This window comes from Podarcis pityusensis, assembly GCF_964106645.2.
Source record: "Podarcis pityusensis genome assembly, chromosome: 9".
In the NCBI taxonomy this organism is placed as follows: Eukaryota; Metazoa; Chordata; class Lepidosauria; order Squamata; family Lacertidae; genus Podarcis; species Podarcis pityusensis.
This window is the reverse complement of record NC_138034.1, coordinates 2562851-2587333: the sequence shown is the minus strand read 5'-3', so window position 1 is coordinate 2587333 and position 24483 is coordinate 2562851. Positions and strand designations below refer to the sequence as shown.

Here is a 24483-nt window from a genome sequence, read left to right as displayed (position 1 = left end):
TTAATTTTGCAGTATTTCTGTAAATAGTCTTTAAATTTCTTCCAATCTTCTTCCACCGACTCTTCTCCCTGGTCTCGGATTCTGCCAGTCATTTCCGCCAGTTCCATATAGTCCATCACCTTCATCTGCCATTCTTCCAGAGTGGGTAGGTCTTGTGTCTTCCAATACTTTGCAATAAGTATTCTCGCTGCTGTTGTTGCATACATAAAGAAAGTTCTGTCCTTCTTTGGCACCAATTGGCCGACCATGCCCAGGAGAAAGGCCTCTGGTTTCTTCAGAAAGGTATATTTAAATACCTTTTTCATTTCGTTATAGATCATCTCCCAGAAAGCCTTAATCCTTGGGCATGTCCACCAAAGGTGAAAGAATGTACCTTCAGTTTCTTTACATTTCCAACATTTATTATCGAGCAAATGATAGATTTTTGCAAGCTTGACTGGTGTCATGTACCACCTGTATATCATTTTCATAATATTCTCTCTTAAGGCATTACATGCCGTAAACTTCATACCTGTGGTCCATAACTGTTCCCAGTCAGCCATCATTATGTTATGTCCAACATCTTGTGCCCATTTAATCATAGCAGATTTCACCGTTTCATCCTGAGTATTCCATTTCAACAGCAAGCCAGAGGTCTGTTCTCATCCTGAAGCAAAGTTCTTAACCTGAAGTACTATTTGTGGGTTAGTGGAGTCTGTAACCTGAAGCGTATGTAACCTGAGGTACCACTGTTAAGCAGCCATGATAGATGGCCAGCCAACCTCAGCTTCAAAAACACCCAGGAAAAAGAGCCTACCATTTATATGGACAGTTACTGAAATGTGAAATATCTTTGCCAAAAAGGAAGCACTAGGCCAGATATAATGCCATGGTGGGGGGGAGTCTGTCCACTGGCTTTATCTGGGATGGCACAAAGCTTAGTTGACCTGGGGTAACTGATAAACACCTTTGCTTTCCAAACTTTTCATGTTGGCAACACACTTTTTAGACATGCATCATTTTGTGACACATTAATTCGGTTTTACTGGCAAAGCACTTTCCAGACCCCAGAGGAGAGCAGGGAGTGTTCGCACGACACACGTACGTGTTGTGACACACAGTTTGGGAAGCTCTGATGTTGGGAATGCTTGTGCGTCTCAAAGGGAAGAGCCTCCAGGTCATGGAAACGTATGATCTGGGTAAATCAAGTGTAGTTTTGGACATGCAAGGGGATATAATGCTGATTCCTCACCAAGCGTTCTCCAATACGTTCAGTCCAATATGCTGTGCTGCCTGAGCTGGAACAGTGGATATTCCATCCTTAGGTCGAAGTACACATTACTCACTCAGGGCTGATTGATTCATTTTGGTACCTGAGGCAGAAAATCCCTCTTGCTCTCTGGCAGAAGAAATATAACAGCGATGCATTAAATAACTAACAATTTGCTGCTCTTTCATGGCAACTAAAATCTGCAGAACGAGGCAGTTGACAAAAGCAAGTCTCCGGCTGGATTAAAGAAGCGTTTCGGTTAAACGCGTTGCAAACTTTGTGTGAGAAATCGGGTTAGCAAAAATGGAATTCCACAGTGCCATCTGGCGTCACAGTGTTAGAATGCATAAAGAACGCATAAAGCGCCTTTTCTTTGCCAGTGTAGCTGAATCCTCTGTCCCTCATATCCCTCACATCCTGGCTTCTTTTGGTTACATTTAAGTGTGACAGTAGGGACAGAGTGGAGCAGAACACTGGGAATATTATCTATTTAACATCTTGATGACTTGATACCTGTTGTGGTGGACAATGGCTTTTCCAAGTTGAGCACTGTTCAGCTGTTATTCTCTCAAATATGGTCAGCATTCTCCATACCTCACATATTTGAACCTTTATAGGCCCATGACCACAAGTAGAAGGGGGTTCAAGGACATACAAAACCCTAGAAGAGGCCCTGCATATTACCCTCTAACACCTCCAGAGTCTAAAATTATCAAACTTTGCTTCTGTACATCCTGTGCATATGGAACAGGATCCATGTTATATATGCTGTTATATTCCAGGGCCAGATAACAGACTAGCAGCCCCATTTTGCACATGTTGAAGTTTCCAGACTGTTTCAAAAAGTGTTCCCATGTAGAGAGTGTTGTGGGAATCTAGTCTAGAGGAGGGTGGAGGCCCAACTTCTATAGGAAAAGCTGCATAAGAACATAAGGAGAGCCTGCTGGATCAGGCCCATGGCCCAAGCACCCTGTTCTCACAGTGACTGAACAGTTGCCTGTGGCAAACCAAGCAGGATTCGACCACGAGGACACTCGCCCCCCTCCTGTGGTTTCCACCAGCAACCGGCCACAGCCTCTAAAAGGCACTCTGTGTTTCTGCCAATTCCACCAGCACATCCAGGGAAGACCCTCCAGTGCCATACCTGTAGATGCACACCTGGCACTAAAAGATAGTATCTCTGCCTTATCGGAAGTAAGTTTCAGTATGTTCACCCACCCAATCCATTTCGAAAAAGATTTTGAGCTCTTCGGCGTAATATATATTCCTAAATTTGTACAATGACTATGCTGAAAGGCTATTTTAAGCAAGTTTCTGGGTGCTTTATTAAGAACTTGGTATCTGAATCATCTCACTCAGGAGGAACAAAACCTTTTCTGTTGTTCCCTACGCTAAGTCGCTGGGGTGGGGAGATAATAGTGGCCTTTTGTGTGAAAGGACCTGTGAACTTGGTTCTGGGCTGATCGCTAATTCCTGGGCTCAGCGGGACCCTGTCCTTGCATCCGTCTACCTGTTACGACGACTATTTTGCACCTGGTTCTAGCTGATGGACATGAAAGCCAAATCAGATTCCTCTAGCCTGAAGTTTTCTCCCCCTGCTCTGCACATTGTAGTAGTGTGGTGCAGTTGGCAGAATGTTGGACTAGGGCTTGGGAGACCAGGGTTCTAGTCCCCGTACTCGCCCATGAAGCTCACTGGGTGACCATGGGCCAGACATCGCCTCTAAACCTAGCCTACCTCACAGGGCTGTTGTGGGGATGAAATGGGGAGGGGCAGAACCGTCTACACCACCGGGAGCTCCCTGAGGGGAAAAAGTGGGATTTTAGTCAATCAATTAATTAAATGCATGGGAAATGACCATGTGGATTATCCTATAGAGTTCTCTTGGATAGACATACCTATATCTAGTTTGAATGCTTGTTGCTTTGCGTTGGGATCAGAAACTAAAATGTGACTGTTGCACTTTCTGTCAAGCTGGTGATAGAGTAAACGAGTGAATGTGTAAATCTGCATCACAAGCTGCATTAGTTAGATTCTATTTCCTTGCTGGAATTATGAACACGGACCAAATATTGGGCTGGCAATGAGCAGTCTTGAGATATTCCTTTGACCTTTGTAGACATTGCTTTATTATGGCCACGTTTGTCAACCAGTTTATAATAATCCCATTACTTTAAAATCCTTAGTGATCAGAAATTTGTTCCGAACCGTGTACAGGAGTGGCTATACTTTGATTTATGGTCCTGAAGAATGCCATGTGGCAGAAATAGCCAGCTGTCTTTGAAGACAATGAAAAAACATTCCTCCTCCCAGATCTGGAAAATAACTGTCACGAGCTATTCATAATGATCCTCTGAGGGACTATTAACACCATAACATTTATTTGTTCTGGAAAACACCAAGAGACATCCAGTGACAGCTTTAAGGCATTCAGCGATAACAATTCAGAGAGGTATGAGGTCATCCTTTTTTTAGTTTCATTCTCGCAAGTTCTCGATTATTAGTAGCTGTCTTACTGCTGGGTTTAAATAGTGTTTTAAATGGTTGGTTCTAACTACTGTTTTAAATTATGGTATTCTATTGAAGTTTTGCATTGCAAGTCTATATTTTTATGTGAGCTGCCTTAGGAGAGCTTTTTGCCTTGAAAGATGGCTTAGAAATATTTCTGGAGCTTTCAAACAGCCCACAGCAGCTGCTTAAAGGGAAAGTGTATCCAGTGGACATGCTATTACCTCCCTCAAATTCTCCGACCAAGTTCTCACCACGACGTCTTAATTTTGATGACTGTTGATACGGAAGGGGGGGGCATGTCTTCTTCACCTTCTTCTTCGCTACAATATATCCATTTATTTCCAGTTGTCAATGTCAAAAGGGACTAAAATCTATAAAATTCATAGAAAATCAACGTGCCAATTTGCTCAATTTCTCTAGGACTCCATGACACCTCCCCTGTCCTCCATAATCCCTCAAGCAAGGTGTCAAGACCCTAATCCTGTCAAATCGCTCTGCCAAGCCCTTCCTCCGGGCGATGCCAGGTGACAGACTATGCATACATGGACCATTGTCTTCTCAGGATGTGCTTATCTGCGCATATCTCCAGCTCTGCATATTCCCCCCTCCCTCCTCCATATGTTAATCCGGTGTAACCCAACCTCTTCCTAATATATTCGTGATGTAATCTGTGTAACCCAACCTCTTCTTAATGTATTCATGATGTAACTGGGATGTATTTTGCACTGTATTCTGGGACATGGAGGGAAATTTCAAAAGTTCATGTCACCCCTTTCTCGCTGTTCAATCTCGCCTTGAACCTGTTGCGCAATAAACTCGGATCTCCAGCAACTTGCTCCTGTCTCCGGTTGAGCTCATTTTCTTCCGCAGGGACCCGCGGACTTAGTCCGACGAGCTGGGTGGCAGAGTAACCCCGCACCCAGATTTTACCGTAACACTGTAAAATACAGTTTGGACTACAGCTTTGTGGAGACACTTGACTTCTGCAGATGGCTGTCTTTCTCTTCCCATCTTGGATTATGGTCATAAGCAGTAAGTGAACCTAAGGTTGCCACATTTTCACCAGCTCAGTTACTGTTCAGATTGTGATTAAACACATACGGTTCAGGCCAGTAAAACAAAAAGCTGGTAGCTGTATTCCAGTCCCGCACCCACTGCAGGTTTTTTGTTTGCTTTGTTTTAAGGACATTTACTTTGACTGCCTTCGTACACTCCAAAGCTACAATGCAAATAGGACACCAACAATGGCACATATATGTTCCATCTAATAACATTTTGCCAGACATCTGCAGTTAAAATTTAGCTAATTAGTTCAGGCCAATAACTGGAATTCAGTCCGCTTCTGGCTCTTGGTCCTCTGCCTTCTGCCCCCCACACCCCCAGATGCCCGGCTCCTGTGACCATCCACTGACATGCTTAGAGGCCTTCTCCAGCTGTTTAGCCTGTTTTTGCCTTGATCCTCTCACATATCTGCTTTCCAACCCACTGCTTACTCTGTTTCCCACTTCCTTCTGCAACTCCACTCCATTTGGGGCCCCTGTCTTGATTTAGTTATCTGGAATTTCCCAAGTGAAACGGGCTCTGTGTCTTGCTTCCTCTCCTGGGCTTCTTTAACACCCCAGACACAGTGGCCACAAAGCACCCTCATGTTCCCACATGAAGATTTGTACCTCAGAGCTTTGCTTGAAATCAATAGATTCCCTTTCAACGTAGCAATGGTTAGCAGAGATGAATACTGTACAATCTTATCTGCATATAAAGAACATGAGTGATGGGCCAAGGGAAAGACTGAAGGTGCCAGAACAGGGAATACTGTCGTATGGAGCCCGCATTACCCTTTAAATTCATCCACCTGCCCAATTTACTGGCTGAAGCCTCCCATTATTGGCCTTCTCACAGCTGGACTGCTTTGCTTTGCCTCCCCTGTCAGGTGAGTGTCTCCATCTCTCTCTGTGACTCAAGCTTTCATGATTCTGTTCTCTGCATTAGGTGCCAGATATACGAGGACAAAGCATTTAGTTAATATTTTACTTTGGAACTAAGGCTTTAATCCTAACCCCATTTACCTGGGAATAAGCCCCACCGAATTCACTAGGGTTTACTTCTGAGCAAGGATTGTCCTGTAAGGCCCTAAAAATGAAGAAATAAAACGGTATTATTGGGGTGGGAGTTAAACTAATATTTCTATGACTATGATTTAGCTATTTTTAATTATCCCTACATTTATGAAGTCAAGAGGCAATGTTTTCTTATTATGTGTGTGTGTGTATGTATGTATGTTTGGTAATTGTTTGATAATTTAACTTCATGCTGTTACTCTTGTGGTTTGGTTTTAAACTGAGGTGCACGTTATTTACTCTTTCTCTGCTAGGGAAATATTCATGTTTTTATTTTAAATAATTTTATTTTGTACTTTTAGATTTTTTTGGAGGAGTAAGTTCAGTCTGTGTCAGGGTCATTGGGTTCTCTTCTGAGATAATTAACTGTCTTTCAGCTGATAATTAATGTTTGATTTCATATTCTTTATAAGATGTTATAATTGCTCTAAGGCTTCAGCCGCAGGGAAAAGCCAAGTGAGTAAAATATGGTAATTGCACATCAACTGCTTTTTAGCCTTTAGATTAAAGTGTTCCTCCTTCCACAAATAAACAAACAAACAAAAAACCCCTTAACACAAGATGTGAAGATAGAAAGCTGGCAAGGAAACAATATATGATGTGTTTGGTGCTTCTTCCTGTTGGGCTGCTCCAGCATTGGCTGGCTTTTTCTGGATTTGAACGCCATTTATTCTCTTGCAAATAATCAGCTGGAGGCGAGTAGTTCGGAAGCAATGAGGACAACTGCCTCAAGACATCTTGCTGGCTGAGACAACAGGCAAGATGCCAGCCAGTTTGTTAAGGGCTGCTTAGAGCAGGGGTCAGCAAACTTACTGCACCTCGGGCCGGTGTCTCCAGCTCCAATTGCGCAGTGGGCCGGAGGGTGTGGGAGCGTGTGCCCACATGCGTGCGCACACCCTATTTCTGCCACACCTCCGGGTTGGAGGAGCACCAGAAATAGCTTGTGCACATGTGCATGGGCCTCCTCCGACTCGGATGTGCACCGGAAATAACGCGCGTGCGCAAATAACGCTTGCGCATAAGCTATTTCCGGTGCTCCTCCGACCCAGAAGTGGGAAGCCGCAGAGTGCAGCACTGGGAAAACCGAGCAGGCAGCAGGGGTCACTGCAGGCCGGATAAATGAGTCCCTCGGGCCTTACCTGGCCCACGGGCCTTCCTTTGGGGACCCCTGGCTTAGAGTTTACCTCACAGTGCCCAGGATGTGGGGTTTTTGGGGGGGGATATTGTGCTTTAAAAGTATAGTGTGTACACAGCCTTTCTTTGACAGTGGAAATAGGACAGCATCTTTCACAGCGCTTGAGGGCAGCAAACTAGCATAGCAGGGAGGCCCCATGTCATATAGCGCTCCCTCCTCCAATACTCTTTAGCTGCCGCTCTGTAGTACCTCTCACCTGAGATGGCTGCCTCTCTCTGACTAGCACCTGGGAACAAGAAGCAGGGGAGCTATTGTTTACATGTCCTACTTGTGAGTTTCGTCAAAGCATATGGCTTAAATGGGTCCAATTTTTCAATCTTATTTTGGATGTGAATTATGAAAGTGCATCTGAATTTAAGATTGGAATGGGACTTATTTCCAGATATATGCTTGAACCAGCATGACTGGATTAATATAATACGGATTAATATAGTATGGATCAATATAAGGGCTGATGTCATTCACTGCTTTTAGGGTTTGTGGTAGGGAGCATTGCAGATGGAGTCAGATTATTTTGCTTCCAGTGTGCTGCTTGGTTTGTAACTGCTACATGGGGAAGTCTTTAAGAATCTATGGTGCAATGGTAGCCACTTGGAGCAGTTCCTTAAAACTACCATAAAGAGCTGAGTTGCTAGATGACGCCAGAGTTATTGCCTGCAAGATTTCTGTGGTGAGAGAGCCGTAGCAGATATTTAAAATCACAAAACATGCAGTAAAGTAAAATCCTGGAAATATATGCTGTTAGACCTTTAAAATTTCCTCTCCTAAGTTTCTCACTTCCCTTAATATAAAAAGAGACCATGGGTTCGGTAAGTTAAAAATGGTTTACTGAAAATTTTTTCAGAGGTCAGATTGATGTGCTTTTCCATGCAGCAGCAAGAAAAAAGCAGGCAGTACAACATCGTTTTAAAAAGTTGTAAGAGTTTCTAAAATTTTTGTATAGAAACACTAAGATGACTTGCTAAAGCCATGTGGTCTGATCTTAGAGCAGGGTAGGGTGACATGGCTGAAGAGAGAAAATGGAAGAGAACAAAGAGTTAAGTTACCTGTCTTCCCACGGTGAGGGGGTGTGACCTAGCTAAGCCTGACAGGACAGCTTACTCTATGGTCTTAACCCCTTCATGCATCAAGTAGAGTTAAACATGTTGGTTACCGTATATGAGGCTGGATGAATCCCACAGTTTTAAGGGACAACTAGACAAGATGTTGGTGTGTCTATGATCTCTATTTTTCATATAGATACTTGCATGGCCTTCCAGATGGAGCAAATCTTCCTTCACGGCCTAGGACCCGCGTACCTAGGGGACCGCCTCTCCTGGTATGCCCCACAGAGGACCTTAAGGTCCATAAATAGCAACGCCCTAGAGGTCCGGGCCCTAAGGAAGTCAGATTTGCCTCAACCAGAGCCAGGGCCTTTTCAGTGATGGCTCCGGCCTGGTGGAACGCTCTGTCTCAGGAGACCAGGGCCCTGCGGGATCTGATTTCTTTCCACAGGGCCTGTAAGACAGAGTTGTTCCGCCTAGCCTTTGGCTTAAAATCAGTTTGATTCCCTCCCTCCCTCTCTTTCTTTTTCCTTTCTCCTCCTGTGAAGAGGCTGCACCCTAATGTTTTAATGTTGTCTCTTAATATTTTAAATTGTATTTTAATCAACTTGTTTTTATTATCGGTTGTTAGCTGCCCTGAGCCCGGTCTTGGCTGGGGAGGGTGGGGTATAAATAAAAAATTATTATTATTATTATAAATGCAGCTTGTATGAAGGGAGATCTAGATTGGTGAGAAACAGTTTGGTACTGATTTAATACGCATTCTATTAACATGCTTTGAATGGACATTGTTGTGGAACATCACAATAAACATTATTGTATCTGACTGCACATCCTTCAGCTTCAGTACTGAAAGGTGCACATCTTCCCCTTTTCATTTAAAAAAATGGATTCAGACAGAGGGGAAATAAATGTTTTATGCCATACATTATTTCCCTACCCACCAGTAATTAAATTACACTATATTGAGTGAGAGTTTTTTCTTGTAACATATAGACGTGTCATCTTATGTCAGACCTATTTTTCTTTTTTCAGAACACAGTAAGGCAGGGGTGGGCAAACATTTTTAAGGTGCATTTTCCTTGGGGGGGAAATCTTTTGGGTTGCATGCTAGCAGTTGGCAGAGTCAGAAACAAAAGTGTTCCTCATTTACTAACCCAGAAGGAAGACTGCCCTACTTCAGTTTTCACAGTGGCTTCCTCAGACGTTTATAGAGCAGGCATGTCCAAAGCCTGTTTAGGGGGCCTAATCCGGCCCGCCGTTCGATTAAATCCAGCCCCTATGGCAGCATAAAAAAGCTCAGCAACTTCAATCCAAAAAAAAAAGCTCAACAACTTTGGTCGGCCCTCAAGCATGTTCACTTCATCAAATCTGGCACCCCGTTATAGAGCATGGTGAATCGGAATCAGCCTTTGTGCTTAGCAGATAGCATTCAGATTGAGGCTGAAGCATAGCGGGCAGCCTTGACCCATCAATCTTGGTCCAGTAGGTTTGCTGAAGGAACCGGAGGGCTGGTGGTACAGGAAGTGAGGTGTTGGAGGCTGCCAGAGGGTCATTGGTTCCAGGCACACTTAATTCTCCCCCAGTCCCCACCTTGCAGATTCAGAATCTCGAACCTTTGCAGATTAAAAAAAAAAAGAAATGTTTATTACCTGTTCTTCACTCAAGGTCCCAGGATGGGTTATATCATAATAAAACAATTAAATTAAATACATAAATAATGACTCTCACTAAAAGGACAACCAGTAAATAGATGAACAGAGGATAATAATAATAATAATAATAATAATAATAATTTGTTTATATCCTGCCCTCCCCAGCCAAAGCCAGGCTAAGAGCGGCTAACAACAATCAAAGTAACACAGCAATCTAAAATAATTCTAAAATAAATTCAAAATCAAATTAATGGCACCCATTGGGCTAGAGTTCTGTGAGGATATTTGGGGGGGGGGGAAATATGAACGAATTCCTATGCCCCACAAATAACCCAGAGATGCATTTTAAATAAAAGGACACATTCTACTCATGTAAAAACACACTGATTCCCGGACCGCCCACGGGCTGGATTGAGAAGGCGACTGGGCCACATCCAGCCCCCGGGCCCTAGGCTGCCTGCCCCTGCTCTGACCACTGCACGGCACGAGGGTGTTTCAGATGGCTGCATCTGAAAATCCGCGGCATATTCAGCTGACCATGCAGACACAGTGAAGCAGGAAGCTGTGCTGGCCCTGAAGAAAACAATAAAAGGAAATGTTCTCTTTCCCCCACTCATATGTCATGCATATCTCAGCTTCCTTTCAAAAGAAACCTAAATGCATCAAACTATCCAGAAGGGATTGTCGGTGGACATGTTTTGAGTATTTGTTTTTATGTAGAAAGAGCCAAGTGATAGCTGGACCTGGATCCTGAGTAGAATGAGAACGGAATATCACATACAGCTTGTGATCTTAAACATAAAGGGGATCTACATCTTCCTAATATGGGTTTAGAGCATGGGTAGGCAAACTAAGGCCCAGGGGCCGGATCCGGCTCAGTTGCCTTCTAAATCCGGCCTGCGGACGGTCCAGGAATCTGTGTCTTTACATGAGTAGAATGTGTCCTTTTATTTAAAATGCATCTCGGGGTTATTTGTGGGGCATAGAAATTCTTTCATTCCCCCCCCCCTTAATATATAGTCCAGCCCCCCACAAGGTCTGGGGCACAGTGGACCGGCCCCCTGCTGGAAAAGGTTGCTGACCCCTGGTTTGTAATGGTAATGGGACCCCTGACTGTTAGGTCCAGTCACGGACGACTCTGGGGTTGCGGCGCTCATCTCGCTTTACTGGCCGAGGGAGACGGCATTTGTCCGCAGACAGCTTCCAGGTCATCAGAAACTATGCAGACACTATGATTTCTGTTGAGGTCTTTTGTGTGTGTTTTAATATTTTGTTGGGAGATGCCCAGAATAGCTGGGGCAATCCAATCAGATGGGTGACTTATTATTATTATTATTATTATTATTATTATTATTATACATGTGAAGCATATTTTCCTCAAAGAATTCTGGGTGCTTTAGTTTGTAAAGGATTTATGGGAATTATATCTCTGTGAGGGGTCAATGATAGTGCCCAGAATTCTTTGAGGAGGAAAAGGGTAACACAAATGTGATTTCAAGGTATAGTGTGTGTATGCTTTTTTGCACACAATGCCCACTGAAATCAACGAAAAAAGATAGACCTGACATTCTTTTCACATTGATTTCATTGGGCCTAAGGGCAACAAACAGACTGCAGTCCTGTAAACAAATGCCTGTAATTGAATACAGTTGAACTCAATGGGGCTGACTTGCACTGTTAGGGTTTGGCTGCACTGGAGTTTACGGTTTGTATTCGCATTTAATTTGCATAGTCCATTTTATGTTCCCCTTAAACGCAAATCTTTATGCTTTCCTCCTGAAAATTTAGGTTTACCTAATGCAGGGTTAATCCAATAAGTTGAGGGAAATGGGGCTTCATACTATTTGTTTTGGTGAGGGTTTTTTTGGTGGCGGGGGGTGGGGATCAATCGTCACTTTCTGCCACTCTTTCCATGCCCACTACTTGCTCAATTATTTCTTTTCTGGGGGTGCTTGTAACTCGTCCTAGTTCACTCCCCCTTTCATTTCATCTCTCAGAAAACCACACAAGAAAATTTACAATTGCCTATGTGCTTCTGCACACTTTTGAGTGGGTTTAACACACACACCAAAAAGCCCTCTTTGCATGACCTCTTGATATATATATTTTGCATAATAGAACCAACACATTATAAGGGGAAGGCTACTGTTATGAACGGAAATACATGTGAGTGTAGATCACTCTTGTCTAACTCAGATAAGGGGAAAGTCAACCAACAGCTAAATAATGCTTGAATGTAGACAAGCCCTAAGTCTGGAGTCAAATTATGATTTTTAAAATTGTATTCCTTCTAGTAGTATTTATGAAAGCAGAAGATGTGATAGTTGCTAGAAAAGGCCAAAATCAATCATACATGTGGCAAAAACGTGTCTAATTTAAATTTTCTTGACCTCTGCCCCCTTCTCAGTAACAGCATAACTTGACTGGATGACCACCTGACCAAAATCTGGAATTTGGATGAGATGGCAATTCACTTAAAATCAAATAGTTTTTGGAAAATGGCCTTGTGGGTGAAATTGGGACCCCTGCTGGGCCAAATATGACCTATGAGTGAGAAAGTTATAGGGCTGCAATTAACTATTATACATTCTATTGTGGGTCAGGTCACCATATCTATATAGATCTGTAAAATTAATTACTTCCAGTGACAACATTATGACTTGTATATTCATTGACCGCTAAAGAAGACCCCCTGTGAGGGCTCATCCACATTTCTGCTTGTTCCGTGTCTAGAAAGCACAACTCTGAGCGGTTTCCCCCTTGCCCCACTCCTTTCCCAGGGAAAACTTGCTCTTTTGTGCTCAGCCAGAGCTAACATCAACCTGGAGAAAACCCGAATTGCTGTTTGCTCCAATTGAGCACTAAAGAGCAGTTTTCCCCAGAAGAAAGTAGCAGGAAAAGATAAGCCCTGAGTTGATAAGCCCTGAGTTGAATTGAATCTGGTGTTCAGCATTAATTTTATCGTGGTCATCAAGGAGTTGGTCGCCTGATGTATAGGCATCACCTTACATTGTTGTGTTAGTAATGATTTAACCTAATCAAGGGGAGGGTTTTCAAATGCATAGTAAGTAACCACACCTACCCGTGTGGACTCAATCTAGATGAGCATGAATGGTTCCAGACTGAGAAAAACTACATTGGTCAGGAAGACTGATTGTAAGAGCCCTGGGTCACAAGTTTGTGTGCTCCTGACTGGGGAAGCCCAGGTAATGTTGGTATTTATTTATTTATTTATTTATTTATTTGCACTCCACCCATCTGACTGGGTTTCCCCAGCCCCTCTGGGTGCCTTCTAACATACATAAAAGCATAATTAAACATTAAACATAAAAACATTTAAATCTGGTAGCCAGGATTGTTTTATTAGCTTCACCCAACTGCAGACGTTTCTAGAGAAGGTAGACCTAGCCACAGGGATCCATGCTCTGGTCATGTTCATACTGTACTCCTGTAATGCATTTTATGTGCGGCTGCTTTTAGAGACAGTCTGGAAACTTCACCTGGTTCAGATTGTGGCTGCCACAGTCCTAATGGGTGCACAACAGTCAGCCTCACCAGTTCCTGTATTATACCAGCTACGCACTGACTTCTGCTATGTTTCTTGGCCCATTTTAAAGTGCTTAAGCTATAAAACCCTAAACGGGCCTGAGCTATGTGATGGACCATGTGCACCCATACCATCCAGACTGCACACTGAGGTCTCAGTCAGAGGCCATCTTGGTGTGTCCGCTGCCTAGGTCTATGAAGTTGGTGACCATGTGTCAGAGAGGACCTTTTATGCAGTGATTGTTCCTTTGGCACACCCAGTGGAACTGTGCTAACATTGCTGAGCTGCTTGTGTGTCACTCTGACTTGCACCTTTACTTTACTATGTTGTGATTTGGCTGGATTATAGTCAATATGTTAAATGTTTTTAACCATTGTGGTTCCATCATTGATCCTATTAGGGCTTAATTTGATCCAGGGCTCAGCACAGTGCCTGTTTTCTGTGCAAAGGCTTCCAGCCCAGGATATATGAAGTGAGAAGACAGGTCCCTGAACACTGGCATTTTTTCACCAATGAGTAAACATGGGAGTCCCCCCTTGACAGGGCCTGGGGAAGGGCTTCCAGCCTGAGCTGTTGGTCAGGAAGACTTGAGCCCCACTATTTATTCTGCTGTTGATTGCAGGAGGCAAAAGCAAAGCTGAAGTCTGCCCCTTGAGTGATGCGCTGGTTCTAAAAGCTGAAAGCAATAAAAAGGATATAATCTGCTAACTTGGAGTTCAGGATTTCAACAGGCAAAGAGCAACAAGTCAGTTTTAAAGAAGAGACTCTAAGATTAACAGTGTCTGTTAATGGTCAACTAACTTGCAGAGTTAGCTAAACTGTCCAGATCAGATGTGAGCCAACAGGAAAAGAGAAGTGGGGGGAGGTTCAAACAGGAAAGGATGTATCGGGAATTAGTTGGAACAAAACTGGTAAAATGTGCCTTATGTTGCTGAAGTGAAAATTAGGAACCAGCAAGGCTGGGAGGTAGGTGTACTCTCTCTCAGACTTTTTGTTTGTGTGTTTTGATTCAGTTCTGTGGCTCTCATGGGGCTGACCCTATCATTAGGCAGAGTGAGGTGTTTACTTCAGAACAAGGGCAACAAATTGTTAGCTATTCTAATTTTGTTGTTGTTGTATTTTGACTGTCGGGAAGAGGCACTTGTGAGATTTTTCTGCCTCAAGTGCCAACATAACTTTCCCTACTATGGTCCTTTGACCTTAACGTGGGTTTGGGGTGAGGCACCATTTGGCGTTCTGCTTCAACTAGCAAAATGTCTTGGGCTGGCCCTCTCTGTGGCTATTTCAGATACTGGGCAACTAACGCAGCTTTTTGCAGGAAGACTGAATGCATGAGAAGAGAAGAGAAGAGAAGAGAAGAGAAAAGAAGGGGATTAGTCTGTAAAATAAAATAGTTGCGGTGCCGGGTGTGTGTGTGTGTGGAATGGCAAACTGATGTAAAACTCAGCTTTTCAGGAATTTGCACAGGATAGATTATTTTCTCTTCCTAGAATATGAAATCCAATGAACCCTTAAGTCCTAAGTCCTAAGTCATTCCCCCCCACTTCCATATGCACACTTTACACTGTCTTTCCCCCTATCCATGTAGGTCAAAATGACAGCTGGTGTAGTTTGGGGGTTAACAGAATGAAAGCTGAATGACAACTGTAAACAAGAGCTTCCCAGCTGGTGTCTACCATGGGTGTGCAAAGTGGGGGCCATTTTATAATTAAGGAGAAGCAGCGGGAGGGGGCAATTTACTATTGAAAGTTTATTTCCCTGGCCACTTTCTCCCAGCTGTAGGTTAATAAGGGAAAAAAGGGAATACGGCAGCCAGGAAAGGATGAAACAGCCCCTCCCCCCCATCTCCTGCTTCTTCCCTCCAAATGCACCCCAGCAAATCCTTGGCAATTGATGGCATCCATTTAGTTGGGTTTCTGGTGTTTGCTGCTGAAAAGCAGTTCTCTTCTGGGGGCAGGATGGGGTGCCATAAATAGGAATATGGTTATGAGCCTTGGCTGTATCTCTCCTTTTCCTTTGATTCCAGAGAGACAGCAGAAGTCTAATTTTTTTTATCTGGGAGCAATGATTAATTGGATCTGGATTAACAAGCTGAGGTTTAATCATGTAAAGACAGAGAGGTGCAACAGGAGAACTAATCTAGGATCAGCTGCGCAGCCTGTTCTGGATGGGGGCTGCTTACTTTAAAATATACGGGGCTTCTTGAAAGATCAGCGGCTTAAGGGTCTCCTGGATCCTGCCTTGGTCCTGGGTGGTCAGGTGGCAACTGTAACTAGGACTGTGTCCATACTCCCATCCGGTCCAGTGTGATCCCAGCACTACTTTGGGAAGATGTGCACCCACAATGTTAGCAACAACCCCTATCCTGTATCATATGAAATGCTGCATTTTTATGTGTTTCCTCCAAGCCAGCTTTGATCCAAAGAAGATTAAGAAGAACCACCACCCATTATTATTATTATTAATGAATTTTAACCATTTTAATTTTACATTTATTAATTCCCCACATCATTACTTCATACTGAATAATACTAAATTATTCCATCCATGTCCATAGTCCCTCTGCTAAGATCACACATTGGACCAGTATTCTATTTTTGTTTCTCATTATATATCTGCTTGTTCATATCCAGATCCATATGTTCAGCTCCGTGTCCTGTTGTGTTTACGATGGTATCCCAATCTCCACCTCTTAGACCTTCCATTTTTATTTTCCCCAGTCTTTCTCCAGAGATAGCGCCATGGTTTTAATAGCAACATTCTCTTAATTCACTCCAGATTGTATGCAAAGTACTTTCTCTCTGCTAAAACTAAAAAAAGGCCAGGAATGAAGACTGAAAGCTTTTTTTCTGCTCTTCACTTCATCAACACTATATCCAGATAGATATCCAAATCATTTGTGACTTTATCTTCTACTTCTCCTCTAAATCCTTGTATGGAGGTCATCTCCATTTCCCTTTCCCTTTCCACATGACCACCAGGTTCCTTCCATTTGATCATTTCTTGATCTAGTCCTGCCAACTTTTCATCAGTTTGGTCTGGGGCCTCTGTGTATTCCCCATTTCCATTTTCTGCCTCATATTCCTCTGACTCCTTTTTTCCATTATCATCTGGTTCATTTTCTTCATTTTCATCAAACATTGATCAGATCATTTTTAATTGTTCAGCCATCAATTGCTGAACAATACCAACAGTCACTGATTGATCCAAAGGTACCTTCACCATATTAGATGCTTTTAATGTTCTTGTTATTATTAGCCACTCAATCCACCTTAATATAGCCTGCTTAAAAACTATAGTCTTGGACTTCTGCAGCTGTGACTATTATCTAGAAACAAATTCTTTTTCTCATGAGAGACATTTTCTTGAGTTCTTTAGTGGAAGTGGTAGCTCAGTCTCATAGCCACAATACTATATCACGTCAGCGACACCAACAGAGTTTGTGTGGTAATTTGCTTTTTATAGAGCTGGTAGTACCTGAAAAAGATGGAGTCCTCAGTAGCAACAGGAGAAGAACAATTTGGCACATCTGTTTCTGAGTATGATGCTGTCACAGAGGGAAAGAATCCTTGCATCTCTCCCTCACACCTGCAACCCAAGCAGAAAACCAGCTGGGAAGAGAACGCCGAGCTACTGGGAGAGAGCACCTCTCTTTGCAAGCTTGTGCCTTTGTCCAATGTGAATGAGAGAATTGCATTGCAGCAGCAGCAGCAAAAAGGTAAGGCCTGTTAACGTCCTCCAGTTGTTTCGCCTCTCCTCAACCCTCAAACATATAATAATAACAATAATAATAATAAAATTAATTTTTTTCCCCCAGTACCTACGGGACCGCCTCTCCTGGTATGCCCCACAGAGAAACCTACGGTCTGCAAATAATAACATCCTCAAGGTCCCAGGCCTCAGAGAGGTTAGGCTGGCCTCAACTAGAGCCAGGGCCTTCTCGGCTGCGGCTCCAATCTGGTGGAATGCTCTGTCACAAGAGACTAGGGCCCTGCGGGACTTGACATCTTTCCGCAGGGCCTGCAAGACAGAGTTGTTCCGCCAGGCCTTTGATCAGGGCGCAGCCTGACTCCCTCCTCTGGCAACCTGCACAGAACTTTGCTTAATTGGTTGCCATCAATTTGATTTAATTAATTTTTATAATGAAATATTTTTAGATTGTGTGATTATTTGATTTTTTGATTATTTGATTGTTGTTAGCCGCCCTGAGCCCGGCTTCGGCTGGGGAGGGCGGGATATAAATAAAATTTATTATTATTATTATTATTAGCACCTTAGAGACCAACTAAGTTTGTTATTGGTATGAGCTTTTGTGTGCATGCACACTTCTTCAGATACCTGAAGAAGAAGAAGAAGAAAAGTTCAATCTGCTTCAATACTCATATGTTGCCAGTGAAACTATGTCAATTATGGTAGCATTGCAGTCTAAAAGGGAAAATCACAGGGGTAACGTTGTATTACTTATTTGGTTTTGTTCTTAGAAAAAGGAGTGTCTCAATTGAAGTTCTGTTAAGTAAGGGGATAATTTGCATTCATGAATGCATTCAGCTTGCATTCAACTGGCTGTGGTTCAGGAGATTACTCTGCATGCTTCATTACTTAAATTCCCAGTGTTTCTGCTCATAATATTATTCAACACATTTTTAACAATGGAATATTTCTGCTATACATGATGAAAATATCTTTTTGACATTTCTGATGTTTTAGATAGGTACAATTACTTGGAAGTAAGTTCCATAGTAAGGGTGGCGCTGTGGGTAAAACCTCAGTGCCTAGGGCTTGCCGATCGCATGGTCGGCGGTTCGAATCCCCGCGGCGGGGTGAGCTCCTGTTGCTTGGTCCCTGCTCCTGCCCACCTAGCAGTTCGAAAGCACCCTTAAGTGCAAGTAGATAAATAGGTACCGCTTTATAGTGGGAAGGTAAATGGCGTTTCCGTGAGCTGCGCTGGTGCTGGCTCGCCAGAGCAGCTTCGTCACACTGGCCACGTGACCCGGAAGTGTCTCCGGACAGCGCTGGCCCCCGGCCTCTTAAGTGAGATGGGCGCACAACCCTAGAGTCGGACACGACTGGCCCGTACGGGCAGGGGTACCTTTACCTTTTTAAGTTCCATAGCGGTACTTACTTCTGAGTTAATATGCATAGAACTGTACTACTGTTGGTATTCTAATTTTTACCACATTTATTTATTTATATTTAGTATATATAGTATAGTCTTTATTCCTTGTCTTTCATAATAAAAAAGTGAAATACTGCAAATATTCACATATCCTTTTGCAAAAGGAAGAGGCATCTGCAAGCCACTGCCAATCAAAGTAGACAGTTCTAAGCTAGATGAAGTAATCTGACTTCAGTATAAGGTAGGTTAATCATATGTTCATATTCACAGTCTACCAAACACATATTTTCAGACTTACCCCTGAAGATAACCATGGTAAGATGTAAGACTGGGCTTCCTGACTCTCAGCTGCAGGGTTATCTGAGAGGACGACTTCGTCTTCTGGAAAACGATGACAAAAAAGCCAGGGCAGTTTTCTGTGTAAGTCATTTACAACCAGTTATTATCCACAATTGCCTTCAGTGCCACAAAATTAAGCTTCCAGGATCTATAATAAGCCATGGGAATTGTTTTTGCACAGCCTGCTATCCTTCGTGTAGAAAATATGGCTGGGCATCCCTGTCTCTGTTACCTGCAAAGCACAAAATGGTCACAACTTAAGGGGGCAATAATTTTAGCTCTGTAGCTGAAGTCAACCTTATTTCTTGATGCTTTATGATAAAGCAAAGCTGTCAACTTGGCTGCCAACGCTTAGAATGCTATAAAGCTGAAATAACAGCACCTGCTGTATTCTCAGGCCAGTTATAGTATTCATCTTTGAAAGCCCTAAATGGCCTGAGAGGAGGGATATTCACAGGACCACTTGCTGCTTTCAGGCGCCTGGCACAGATAGGAATCTCTTTCCGCCCACTTTGCTTCCCAGGAGGCGTTTCCACCCCCTCCCCACTTTCCTCACAATTCAACCCAAGAAGGATTATTGCGATGTGCCATCTGATCAGACTAGCGACAGGAAGGTCGTCTCTGGATGAAGATTAGCTCCACCCCACCCCACCCCCGCAGTCCTGCTCTCTCCCCCCCCCCCCACTCTCAGCTGCTCCCCCGTCAGCTGAGCCACACAAGGGGAATTGCAGGGAAAGGAAAGTTTAAACCTTCCCTCCCCCTGCCATCATTCTGATGCATCCCCACCACCGCTGCTATGAAGTTTAATAGTAGCAAGGGACCCAATTATCATGGGGAAACGCAGGGGAAGGGATATTTAACCAGGCAAGAGGTCTGGGAGAGAAAGGGTGTAAAGTACCGCTAATCCTTCCCACTGCCATTTCTGGCTCAGTCCACTGCTGAAAGATTAGTCCAAGTCCAAGTCCAGCCTTCTTTGCCTCTGCTGGTTAAAACTTTCCTTCCTCTTCACTGCCCCTTGTGCTGCTCAGCTGAGTGGAGCATCCAGGTCAGGTTGGTGGGAAGGGACCTGGACAGCAGACAAAATTTAGGATTTATCTAGAGGGCCCCCACTTCTTTTTCCTGCAGCTTGGCTGGGTATGTTGTGGCCCATGTAAGATCATAGATTGGCACTGAAGCAGCGCAGGGAGTGCAGATTGCACACTTCTGAACAAGAAATAGAAAATGGCAGTTTATAAGGTGCCACTGGACAATATTTTATTTATTTTTATTTTTATTCCCTTTGGATATTATGCATCATATCTGGAGAATGTATAAAACTCAGTAAATATATGCTCATTTCCCAAGACCTGTTGGAAATTACGTATATTGACTGGGAATATGGAATTCTCTCTTCACGAAAGGTTTGTTTGTTTCATACAATTTATATACCACTTGATTATAAAATAAAAAATAAAAAAAATCTCAAAGCAATTTACAAAACAATACAATGATCAGTAAAAAAACAGTTAAAAATTATTTAAAATGTTCAAATTAATTAAAACAGCAATAAGCTAAAAATGGATTAGAACATATGTGAACATTCTGCATATCTGGTTAGTCTTTGTCTAAACAAAAATGTTTTTAGTAGGCACTGAGAAAAGTACAATGAAGGTGCTTGCCTGATGTCAGTAGGCAGGGCATCTCAAATTGTGAGTGCTGGTACGCTAAAAGATTGATTTCTTTCGAACACTGAACAATTATTATGTGGCACCTGTAGCAGTGCCAGTTCCGCAAATCGAAATGGTCTGGTGGCAGATATGGCATAAGGTGATCTCAAAGATAAACTCGCAGGATTATGTGCACATTCTCTGAAACCTGGTGACTCTGCACAATGGCCAGTTGTGTACATTGACCACTCAACTTACATTCCTATTAACACATGCAGGGCTTTTCTTTCCAGCTGGAACTCACCAGAACCGAGTTCTGGCACCTCTTTTTCTAGGAAAAAAGCCCTAGTTGCAAAATACATGTATGCTTTTTTGCTTTACTCGGTCCAGCTGGGTTGCTCTTTCTCACTCCAATCACTAATGTAGCTTCCGTAGGTCTGTTTCTCTTGGGGCAAACTTGTGGTTTAATTATTTCCACCATGGTTTTTTCTCTTTTAGCTCAAATATGATTTAACTGGTTCCTTCCATAGGACTCACATATATGTATTGTCTTCATCTGTATTGGAACTGTTTTTAAATATATATATATTTTAAAGATGTTGCAACGAATTTGTATTGTTTCATCACTTGTTCACTGCCCTAGGCTCCCTTGGGAGGAAGGACAGGATATAAATTTAATCAAAAGCAACAATCAGCAACACATGGGTGTTTTTGCCTTTCTTAGGAGTTGTCTGCCAGGCTGCTGTCCATTCACAGTGAAGACCAACTAATAGTGGTGACATTTTGGACCTTTGAAGAAATCTGGAAGTTTGTAACTTATTATTCCCTTGGTAAAGCACTTCTGCCTATAGGAAAGTTAAGATTTTTTTGTGATTGTTGCTATTGTAAATATAAGTCCTCACAGTACATTTCTTCATAGTAAGAAATATAAACCAGCTTTTTTCAATGCTTGCTGTTTTTTCTGCTTTCTTTTTTGGAAACATGCTGTTTGATTTTTACAGGTACCAAAGGGCTTGAAAATGGAAGGGTTTTCAACATCTTTACTCATTACTCAAAGTGAAAACACTTGTAAGGATGAAATATTTATCAGCATAGCTTCCACTAGATAAAACTGAGGGCTGTAAACTCTCCATTTCTGTTTGGCTGAAGATGGGTGTCATAAACTAAAAGTACATAATTGAGCACTATGATGACGATGACAATGATATTTTATTTATTTTATTTTATTTTATTATACCCTGCCCTTCATCTGTAGATCTCAGGGTGGTTCACAACATAAAATTACAAAATAAAAAGCACAAAGTACATAATAAAAGTAAGAACAAAAAACAAACTAACAGTCCCCCATCCAACAACACATTTAATAGGGCACCGGGTGTTAATAAGCCAAAGGCCTGATTGAAGAGGAACATTATTGCCTGGCGCCTAAAGGTGTATAATGAAGGCGCCAGGCGAACTTCACTGGGGAGAGCATTCCACAGACAGGGAGCCACTGCAGGGAAGGCCCCGTTCTCACGTTGCCACCCTCTGGACCTATCGTGGAGGAAGCACATGAAGGAGGGTCCCAGATGATGATCTCAGGGTCCAGGTAGATTCATATGGAAAGAGGCAGTCCTTGAGGTATTGTGGTCCTGAGCCATTTTAAGCCTTTATAGGTCAGAACCAGCACTTTGAATTGGGCCCAAAAACTAATTGTCAGCTACTGTAGTCCAGCCAGGATCGGTGTAATGTGCCTGAACCATTTTCCTCTAGTAATCAATCTGGCTGCCAAATTCTGCACCAGCTGAAGTTTCTGAACCATCTTCAGAGGCAGCCCTACGTATAACATGCTGCAGTAATCTAACTTTGAGGTTACCGGAGCATAGAGCAAATAGTTTTTATTCTCCATGCTTGCTTTCAAGTCCTTTTTCTTTAGTTTTAAAAAGTTTGTTTCATCTCTGTTACGACAAATGAACTGAATTCAGAAATGCATAAAAAGTAGGTTACATGCACAGCCCTCTTGCCCTAGTTTTCAAAATCAGCCCCTAAAGGGTTCATATCATTGAGGGTGGGCAGAATTAGTTTATGGATGAAAGGGGTTCAAATAACCTTTGCTGTCTTTGCTTCCAAAAGGTTATAGCAGACACAAACACTATGCAGATTAGAAAAAAACATTATCAATCTTATTCCCAGCGAAAACATGCCCTGGCCAGGATATTTTATTTCTAGGCCACCTTTTAAGGCAAAGATCTCGCAAGACAGTTCACATAAAACTGTTACAAAATGATAAGATGCATTTCAATAAAAAAAAACAGCAATCTAAAACAGTGATCTTGGAACTACTCACAGGTCAGCTACACCTTGTTACCTGCCCTTGTTTCTGCTATTACCGGCTTTATGAAAAAGGGACTTTTAAAAAAACCCCACTTACACTGAAAAAATTTCTTCGGCAGGTTTTTTAAATCATTGTATGGAGAATCTGTTGCTAGATGATTATTTCTGGCTCTCTTCATCAGAGGAATCAGTTGGAATTGATGTTAGTCTTGATGAGGAATGTCTTGGTATGATATACAGAGGCCTATTAATTCAAGAAGGTACTGAGTTTGTATTAGTAATTGTCCGGAAATACTAAATATTCATGGAGTTAGATTACATGATGATCTTTGGGAACAAATGTTGAATATTCCATATTACAAAATGCCGCGGTGTGGGGGCCCCTCTCGGTAGAAGGAGGAGCTTCCAGCCAGGGGTCCAACTCTTCAGGGCAAGGGGGTTAGTGGAAAAAGGGGGAAAACATTTCGCTGCCTGGTTTTCCTGAAACCCCTGTTTGCCCAGGACTTGATAGTGGGGTGGGAGAGCTAAAAACAATGCCAATATATTTCACATCCAGCAACCAGTGCACCCCATTGGTTTCAGATAGTACATGAGTAGTGGAAGACAGGAGTGCCTGGCGTGCTCTGCTCCATGGGGTCACGAAGAGTCGGACACGACTAACAACAACAGATGAGTCTAAAGAGCCTGGGATACAAATTTTCACGGCCCTCTAGTGGCTATGGTGGCTCATTTACCCAGAAGTAATGTATTTACGCAGGTGGCGCTGTGGGTTAAACCACAGAGCCTAGAACTTGCCGATCAGAAGGTTGGCGGTTCGAATCCCCGTGACGGGGTGAGCTCCTGTTGCTCGGTCCCTGTTCCTGCCAACCTAGCAGTTCGAAAGCACGTCAAAGTGCAAGTAGATAAATAGGTCCCGCTCCGGCGGGAAGGTAAACAGCGTTTCCGTGCGCTGCTCTGGTTCGCCAGAAGCAGCTTAATCATGCTGGCCACATGACCTAGAAGCTGTACGCCGGCTCCCTCGGCCAATAAAGCAAGATGAGCGCCGCAACCCCAGAGTCGGTCACGACTGGACCTAATGGTCAGGGGTACCTTTACCTTTACCTGGAAGCATATACTTGATTCTGACCAAACTAAGCCTTCTAGAGCACAATATACATCAGGATCACACACCCCACACACCAAAAACCCAACAACCCATAGAACCACAGAATCATAGAATTTTAGAGTTGGAAGGAGTCCACCAAAGGTCATCTAGTCCAACCCCCTGCAAATACGACCATAAAACCTTCATCACCACCCCTTATTTGATTTAACAGCATCAAACATAAAAGAAAAGACAATGGTCAGAGTGTACTTCATGTTTCAGAGAGAGAAACGCCCCTCCCACAGGGTCTGGGTTGGCTCATTTGGGGTTCATTTTATGTGGCTCATGTTAAAATGACTGCAAAAATACTTGATATGTTTTCAAATACAGCTTTTTTCTTAAGGTACCTTCTTTGTATATCATAATGAAAACGTAAGTGAGAGAAGAGCTGCAGACGCTGGAGTCGGAATTCACCAGCTGAATTGGTCCGCTACTGAGAAAGCTCCTGAAGAAACGGGGGGAGACCTCGCTAAGGGCTTGCCAGAGCCCCTGATCCCGTTCCATCAGTAGGTCTCTGAACTTAACTTTCAGTTCCACCTGTGTGTGCACGTGTATTTGCAAATATACACCAAATGACTGTTCTGTAATAAAAGTACATGCTCATTTCT

At 43.0% G+C, this 24483-nt stretch overlaps 1 protein-coding gene across 7 annotated transcripts in view; it reads left to right on the top strand.

The window, feature by feature from the left end:
* The first annotated feature begins 4702 nt into the window (after nucleotides 1-4702).
* The window catches only part of SH3TC1 (SH3 domain and tetratricopeptide repeats 1), a 43508-nt gene continuing 23727 nt past the window's right edge, over nucleotides 4703-24483 (top strand). Inside the window, exons 1-6 of one of the 7 annotated variants that reach the window (XM_081021515.1) lie at nucleotides 4703-5690; nucleotides 16783-17035; nucleotides 18726-18853; nucleotides 21143-21248; nucleotides 22851-22991; nucleotides 24219-24381. In XM_081021515.1, coding sequence (XP_080877641.1) covers nucleotides 16804-17035; nucleotides 18726-18853; nucleotides 21143-21248; nucleotides 22851-22991; nucleotides 24219-24381 — 770 coding nt within the window. In that variant the 5' untranslated portion in view covers nucleotides 4703-5690; nucleotides 16783-16803. The other 6 variants (XM_081021516.1, XM_081021514.1, XM_081021517.1 and 3 more) reach the window with 6 other exon arrangements.